The sequence below is a fragment of the Periplaneta americana genome, chromosome 2 (assembly GCF_040183065.1).
Source record: "Periplaneta americana isolate PAMFEO1 chromosome 2, P.americana_PAMFEO1_priV1, whole genome shotgun sequence".
NCBI classification, from domain to species: domain Eukaryota; kingdom Metazoa; phylum Arthropoda; class Insecta; order Blattodea; family Blattidae; genus Periplaneta; species Periplaneta americana.
The window spans coordinates 91,135,370-91,144,513 of record NC_091118.1 but is presented as its reverse complement, the minus strand read 5'-3'; the positions used below and the strand labels follow the sequence as shown (position 1 = coordinate 91,144,513).

Here is a 9,144-nt window from a genome sequence, read left to right as displayed (position 1 = left end):
GGGCAGGCGTTCTTGGTGATAGATCAATAGGGCCATACGTGCTACACAGAGATTAACTAGGGCTCGTTATCAGGACTTTCTTATTATCGTATTAACAATTTCAAAGAGTGCGTAATTCCTTACGCCAAAGAGCAGAAGAATGCATTGTCATGAATGGAAGTGACATTGAGTACCTCTTATGAACAAGTGTTCAGATCTCAGAAAGTATGTGTTGTAGGACCCATGTTTATTAGACATTATTTTCTTGTTTTGATGCAAACTAGCACCTCTTAAAATATTGGATACTTTTTTTAACATCCTGTACATGTGATATCATGTGCACACATACACTATACCATTTAATTATTTTATCTGTGACTCAAAAACAGTTGTTTACCTTTAATCTTTATAGTACATTCTGTTTAATGTATTATTATTGTTATTATTATTATTATTATTATTATTATTATTATTATTATTATTATTATTCCTATTATCAATTACTGCGTGAAAAATATGAAGGAAGCATTAAATGCAACGCAACGTGCAGAATTTTAATGATGGGTAGGAGAGTTCTGGTGCTATTAATCACATGGGAACTTAAGAATGAAAGAGGAATATGCAAATGTGGAAACCTTTGCAGAGATACAGGTGCAAGAGTTAATCCGCGCAATAATTGCAAGCCTGAAATATTTAGATGTTAATACAAGACCGTTATGACCTTGAAATAAAGTCTATGCAATTTCATTCAATGCCAGACAAGTTTATTTTACGTCCTGTTCTTGGAAGACATCCACTAAATTGGTAATGTATAACTTGTTGGAATGCTAACTAGTTAAACGTATTGTGTCCTCCCCGTCAGCTGTTTCGAAACTTACTCTGTAGGTTTGAAAGATTTCTTGTCTCGTCTTTGAAAGTTTAGTTGCTTCTCTAGTTTCAAATTCTGCCACACTGTTAAAGAGTTCCGGACTGTCTGTATAAATACCGGTAGTCTGGTGGTGTTGTTCACACATCAGCACTCCGTTCTCAGAGAAAGGATACCAAGGAAACAGACCTCAGCATCATGATTAAGTTTGTAAGTTACTTCAATTCAGAGATTGTTCTCCTGCTCTTATAGTAGGTTAGGTAGCAACCTCAGCTGCACGCTGAAAATTTGACTTTAGAATCTAGTGGGTTGAAAAAGAAACTTGACGTTGGGGTAATTTTCTCGGAGTACATATGTTGCTTTCTCCTACTACAATTCTTACACATCAAAATCATTCTCTTTTTCGTGCTAGGTTATATGGCTTGTACTTCTTTGTTATTCGTCATAGCAGTATTGTTCGGTTTCTCAATATTTGAATTTTTACTCTTCTATATTGGAACTCTTCAGTGATTTTATATTTGTCACACTAAAATATATTCAGACTAATTAAGCATGTTGTTTCCAATATATCGATGGCTAAGAAATGATACCTCATATGTACAAAAATGGTCATTTATTTTAATTACATAATTAATTAGATTAACTGTATTATTATTATACTCACAAAATTGGAGACTTAACTAATATTTTGTCCTCGAGTAAAACATCATGCAAAGCAGAATCATATATAAAAAGTTTTAATATTTTGAGAAAAAATTATTTTTAGAACAGTTTCCTGATTCACCTGGAAATTTTCAGATACGAGTCATCATTTCTTAGCCATCTATATCGTTTTGTAAACTTTATGACTGCAAATATTTAGCCCTTTCTTTGCTTTCTGATTATACATTTGATCCATAAGGGTGTGATTATCCATTTATATTTAACATTTAATTTCAGTTATATTTACACGACTTCTATTTGATCTCTTCATAGTAATCCAATTTTGTGACACATGTTATCACCGTCACTTATATGACTTCATAGAATTTAATATTAATTTGGTTCTAAGACACTGTTTTATAGCGCACGTTTGAGGCACACATTTTTAAATATATGAAATTTAAATTAGTCTATACAGGCTTCATAGGCCCAACATACTTCGCACTGCAAATAACTACATCAATGTTCCTTCTACATTATTTAATTATTAGAGTTTTGCGCCTGATTTTTCTCGACAATATGTCGTGCGAGGTTTTCTGGATAATTGCACTATTTCATTTATGTATCAGGCATTTACATTTTTAAGAACTTCAGTTCGACTCATCACATTTTATTAAAATATTTTATTAAATTCCTACTCATAGTTCCATAAATATTTTGAAATTTTTGTACTCTGAAGTCTCTATCAGCCTCATTGCTATATTGTATATCATCAAAGACCAATTTTTTAAATTTATTAGGCTGCTATAATATATAGTAATCTTGATGTATGGATTTATTCAGCAATATTATACATATAGATGCACTACACTATCAGAATTTGATCTTAAATCCAATGCACGGTCTTTTGACCGTATGTGCTTTACACAACAAGTCTTACTTTATAGGTTCCACCCTCTCACCTATAATTAAATCCAACCAGTCTTCAAAAGAACACACAGATAAAATGAAAATGCTACAAACAAAATACATTATATCATATATCCTAACCTAACATACAAACAGGCATAATAGTGTATAATTCAAAAGTTAGGCTATCATTATCCCTTCATCAGTTCGCATCATGGATTTCAACAGCTGATATTCTAAGCTGTCTCGCCTTCAAGAGGAAGAATCCAGTTTTTTGTTCGCATTCTCTATTCGAGGTCAAGCCATGCACGCAGACCCCTATTCAGTCTTAGCATCGAGGGTGGTAGATATTTTCTCCGTATATGTTCTGTTCTGTCACAATGGGCTCAATTGTGTCTCCAAGAAAGTAATATGTCATTTGTTATCCAGACCTTGTCTTTAAAAACCATTTAGTACTTTATTTTTGTGTTCATGTTCTTAAATTGCAGTAACAAGAACAAGAACAACAACAATAACAACAACAACAATAATAATAATAATAATAATAATAATAATAATCATAATAATAGGCTAATAATAACAATAATGATAATAATAATAATAATAATAGGCTAATAATAATAATTTATTACCAGAACAAAGATAGATATTGCTTTCTTTATATAAAAAACATTCTAGAAACCCCGAAAAAGTTACATACTCGAGCTCAGAGGGCATTATTTACATATTTCATTTACGTTATAAATGAATTTTTGTAAAAGGTATTAATTTTTTTGCTTTACTATCTAAGATCGTCAGCAAAAGTATTTAAAATATTTTTTGGTTTATTTTCAATTAATCTAAAATATTTATTTTTCATTCTCTAAGGATATCGAGTACATAAATGTTAAGAAATAAGCTCGCGCACAAACTGCACTCTTGTCTTACGCCTGTGTTGATATAACATTTTTCAGAAAGTTTTCCGTTCGTGAGAAGTACACATTCTTATTCAAAAAATAAGCTCTTGCATCCTTGAATTCCCTGACGATGAAACCGACATATAGTTCCGAAACGCTACATGTTCTACTTTTAAGACATCGTAAAATTACTGTACCATACTTGTGATATTTCAATGAAACTCACACCAAATTTAACATCTGAGCATTACTTTCCAACATAGGCAGGCTGAAGGAGTAGAATGTTGGAAATTGAACATTATTTTCATGAACTTTGTCTGTTATTATTCTTGACTGCTCATAACTTACAGTTGGTATCTACCGGTGCACCAGGAGAAAGGCTAATATGAAGCTAGTACGCATGAGATTTCAGGGTCCCGTCGTCCATACTTCCACTTCTTATTTTATTTTTTTAGGTTAACTGTTCAATAACACTTATAGTTCCATTACATTCATACTTCCTTATTCACTTACAAATTTAATATCTAAACACACTTCTTGCATATATCTATGATTGTTATTATCACTAGCTTTGGAATATGCGAGAAACTTGTATTACTTGACCGAGGCGAGTGGAGCCGCGAGCGTACTGTGAACTATCGCGATGCGGTATTACGAACGCAGGGGCAGTAGCGCCATGACTCCGGGCTGCAGGACTCCACTGGCCTTGGTCGAGTAATATCTGTAAATCAATTAATAATAACAAATATAGTAGAAATATAAGAATTACTGAACATTGTACACACATAAACTAATAAACGAAGGAAGAGGACGTGAGTAGAGAGATTTGATCACAGGATCTATTATGCACTGGTTACCCCGTTTGATAGCATATAAAGTACAAATGAAGGGTTCAGAACCATAGTGGGCCAAGCGCTATTTACAAAAACCGTAGAAAACAGGGGTTAAAATGAAGTTATTACCATAATTTAATGGAAACATATAGGAAGTAAAATAAAGTATACACATTAAATCTAATATGTCAATCTTCATTAAACTATGGTATTCACTTAACTTTAACCCTTGGTTTTTACGTTTTCAATAAATGGCGCTTGGCCCACAATAGCTCTGAACCCTTGAAATGATGCCTAGACAAAAAAACCTAACGCGCGCAGGCAGCATTTATAATGTATGTTTGTTTTGAAAGTGGCCGACCTTCTAGACTATAAACGCGGTTTGTTGGGATAGCTTTACAAACCCTTAAGGTTGGAAAGGACTTCATTAAAACATACGTTTTTCGTTCGCAATCCCTGCTGTCACGTCCTTTGTTATTTTACTACATAGGCTACTTAACGAATGTGTTTTCGCCACTACTTCAATTCAGTTGAAGTACTGTATATCCATCACTTATAAATAGTATTGAAATTTAACAAGTATCATCTGATCATCAGAAAAAAGGTTCTATCGTGTACTTGTAAACGATGAATATTGTGGACAGGAAATATCATTAGGTAGTCATTTGAGGAGGTCAGAAGCAAAGAGGTATAAGTGCACTTAAGTTATTTGTGAGAAAATGAGGTTGAAAGTACTTAAGTTTTCGTGAATTCCGTGAAATCTTTTATTTCAATTTTAGTGTATGATGTGGTTAAACGATGTATTCCTATGCTATTAAAGTTCTAAATGTTTTAGCTTGCCCTGGATGCACTTAACTCTGTTATTAGAAATTTCACTTGTATCTCTTTGCTTTTGATCCCCTCATTTGTAACTACCGAAACAAACAGAATATCCTCTCCCACTTTGTCTAAGTAGATAAAATCTTCCGACCGTCTGTGTTCCATATTTGTTCAGTAATAAGATATGTTAAATTAAGATGATAGAGGCTGGATTAATATAATCAGGCAAATAAGAGTGGGAAGAAAATAATATAAACGGCAAGTGGAAATGACTAAGAAAGAATGTGAAAAAAGTACGAAAAATACAAATTGGAAAGAAAAGGAGAAACAATAAAATATGAGCACTGTGGTAAATAAAGCGGTTCTACAAGAAGTTTCTCGTTTGAATTACATTGTCATTTATAGTCAAAAATAATAGTGATCTCACCATAAAAGAGACTTAAACGTCTCTGTTCTCTAAACGGTGTTCTTAAATAAACAACAACAAAATAACTTACCAACATTCTGAGCCTTGAAAACTTCGCAGTAGACGTTTAGATGACAGCCGACACTGTTAACATGTCCTCCACCTGAAACACTGTAGGACGTGTACATAAGTATCTGTGCTATCAGAAATTTAAACTCACCAGCGTTGAGATTACGAATTAAAAGTAAGAAACGCCAAATGTTACCATATGTGCAAATATAATACAAATAAGACTCTATTGCCATAATTTATTTTTCCACAGATCTTGCTCTCGGCAATCTTCGCCATCGCCTACGCTGCAGCCCCACCCAGCAATCTCAAAGAGGTTCCAATCATCGCCTACAACAGCGTTTTCAACGGAGACGGTTCATACAAGTACAGGTAATTTACCCATTGTCCCACATGCGGTCCTTCCACCATGCTACGTGTACCTAATGCTGCGATTTTCTCAGTTAAATTAAAGTATTCGAAAGTACTTAAGGTTACAGAATGAGATACTGTACATGCATACAGAGTATTGTATATCTTAACATGTGAGATGAATTCAGTACCTATCACAAATATTTAATATATTCACAAAACACAGGTACAAGTTTGCATTTCTTTTTCAAATTAAGCCGTATTATGTTGCAATGATTATTTTCATCAATATCTCTTATTCCATTGAAATGTGCTAACAAAGCAGCTAAGATACTTATTATTTTGATACTTTAGTAGATCCTGAAGGCAAATCAGAGAATTTTGAGCGTAACATGATGGAATGCAATGATAGTTTTTACAATAATAGTTGTAATTTAAAATTAAAAGCAAATCATTTCACTGTTTATATAATTATAATTCATATTTCACTTTTTCTTCGTGCTCTTTAATTTTCCATTTCTGTTCCCTTGTTATTTATAATCTTCTAACTTTCTTTGCTGTATTAGTACACATTTTTAATATTATATCACCCTCTATAATCTAATTTACGCCTCTGATTGAGGTTCTGGCGATATGTACAGTAGTGGCAAAAAACCGGACCGACCCTTGTAACTGATTTCAGAGTCACAGATTCAAATTTTGCTACTCACAAAACACATCCATCTTGTATAATTAATTGTAACAATGAAATTTATTGCACTTGTTCGAGTCTTACCGTCTTTTGTTTCTTTCACTACCTCAAAATTACAGGCGAAAAACATTTGAGAGTTTTATTTTCATCTGGCATCAATATTACATTTCTACCTCTATTCGGCAAAGATAACTGCGTATTTTTACATTAAATAGCAGTACATACCTGTGGCTTCACTATCCACATTGAAATTACCACAGTTTGACACAATACACAGCATAGGATTCTTTTATATCAGCTACAAGGGTCGGTCCGATTTTTTTTGCCACTACTGTACATCTATTATTAGGCAGTACATCTCACTTCACGATATTTGTCAGAGGAAGAACAATTGTTTGTATACATCTGAAGTCTGATTAGTGTAATATGTAACTAATCGGCGATGTATGCAATGGAGGGGGAAAGGAACTGGCCTCTTTACCACTTATCTTCTGGCCTAGTTGCCTCTGACTGGTCCCTTGTTGGTATTCTTCAGACAGTTGACTAAACAACAACAACAATAGTCTAATTATTTACAGATTTATCTCATTTTAAAATTTGCATCTATCCATCTTACTATCAACCTATAGTTTCTTTCTTCCTTCTTATGTTTGATTCTTAGTTTCTTCTCGTCCAATTTTAAATTATTTCTTATAGTTATAAATCTTTTATCTATTCGTCCTCTCATTTAAATAACTTTCTTCTTCCCTTAATCTTAATTCCGTATTCCGTAAATAAATTTTCATCTTCCTTTTTCTCGCGTTCATTTTCCTACTTTCGCTCGGTTTCCTTTCTTGTAATTTTCTTTAGTTCATTCCCTCCAATTTTATTTCATTCTTTATCTTTAATTCATTTTTATAATCTTCTACATCAATAGTGTCAGAGTTGTAAGCTTCGAAACCGGTTGTGGTGCTAGAGACGTCCAGTCGGAGCGTGAACTTGCTTATGTCTGTGGAAGCACCGGAGCACGCAACAAGTTATAGTGGAGCGTTCCGCTCCGTTTAGGCTGTGTCTGACAACGTTGTTCTACATGTTTATTTCTCCTTAACTCTATATTAATTATTTAATTATTATGTTCCTTTTCACGTTATTCCTTTTAATTTTTCCATTTCTTTCATTCTGTGTTCCTTCTTTATACCTCCTTTTCATCTAATTATTTTTATTTCTTTCCCACCTCATTTTCATCGTTTTCACATTGTCCTTTCTGAAACCACGTGCTAGTTACTTTCTTTGCTCCTTTTCTTTCTTTAATTATCTCCGTTTCTCTCATTTCTTTCCTTTCATATTATGTTCTATCTATTTCTAAATTTTATCTGCTCATTTTCCTCTCCTCTCATTCTTCACTCCTTTATTTATTATTTTATTTATCTCTTTTTTCCCCCTTCCTACATTCTACACACAAAGCACCACTTTTTCTTAGTTTTCTTTCCGTCTTTCGGCTCTCAATTTTACACTGCATTTCATTGCCATTTTTAAGTTATGAGAGCGGGGATGGAACTAAGGCAGAGGAGTCTGGTCAGCTGGTAGGAGAAGCAGAAACAGTTCGAGGCAGCTTCAGCTTCGTCGGCAAGGATGGACAGACCTATTCCGTCACATACACAGCTGATGAGAACGGATTCGTGCCCCAGGCTGCTCACCTACCAGTGCCTCCCCCCATTCCTGAGGCCATCCAGAGGTCCATCGAGTACAATTTGGCCCACCCCGAGGAGGACAAGAGCCAAAAGTAACAGGTGACGACCACTGCGAGGACCACGGTTTAAAGATGTTCTTGAACGCAGGGTGTCCTTCCAGGACGTACTCCACGATTCGACTACATCTTTTATTTCACAATGTATGACTTAATCGAATAATGTGAACCGACAGGAATATTCTGTAATATAAATTTTAAACGCAATAAATCTCATTCATAAAATTGTTTGAATATAATTATGTGGCACAGTTTTAGTTTCCTTCCCTTATATTTCTCAGTCTCGATAAGAGCAGAGTCATCTTGTAGACATTCACAGAGTCAAAGTTTTCGTGAACCGATGGTCACGAGTCGTTTTGCATTGTATGTCACATACAAGCAATGTCTGTTTAGCATAAAAAGTAAATCATGTCAACATTTCAGGAGGGTGAAATATCAAATGGACCACATTTTGCAGAAAGGAATCAGTCCAGATGCTACCTAAACTGAGAAAAATTAAACTTAAATAATGAATTCACAAATAAATGTAACTACATACTTATTGTTTTACATAACTAAAACCATATTATAGTACTTTTTCTTTGATATTGAAATATCGAAACGGCTTGGTTATAAGTGCCGTCCAGAGCAGAAGTGGTGTAAGTCAAAAATGGGTAATGAGGGTTAAAGTAAACATTCTGTAAAATACAGCGCAAAGTAGCAATTAATATTCAATTTACTTAAACTATTAGTAGTCAGTGGATAGCAAGAAGGCCATATTAATTGCTACTTTACGCTGTATTTTACAGAATTTTTACTTTAAACCTCATTACCCAATTTTGACTTATATCACTTTCGCTCTGAACGGCTCATATGTCTGACAGTATATTACCTATCCCATCCAAGTTTCAGCTTTACAATCCTATACTAAAACCTATTCCAAAAAACAAGGCAGGAGTGCGAGCGTGACTGACACTAG

At 34.0% G+C, this 9,144-nt stretch overlaps 1 protein-coding gene across 1 annotated transcript; it reads left to right on the top strand.

Moving 5' to 3' along the window:
- The first annotated feature begins 897 nt into the window (after positions 1-897).
- Positions 898-8,411, top strand: LOC138694420 (endocuticle structural glycoprotein SgAbd-4-like). Its single transcript, XM_069818118.1, has 3 exons — positions 898-1,054; positions 5,672-5,790; positions 7,977-8,411. Exons 1-3 carry the CDS (start codon positions 1,043-1,045, stop codon positions 8,224-8,226), a joined length of 381 nt encoding a protein of 126 aa, XP_069674219.1. The 5' UTR covers positions 898-1,042; the 3' UTR covers positions 8,227-8,411.
- Positions 8,412-9,144: the final 733 nt, after the last annotated feature.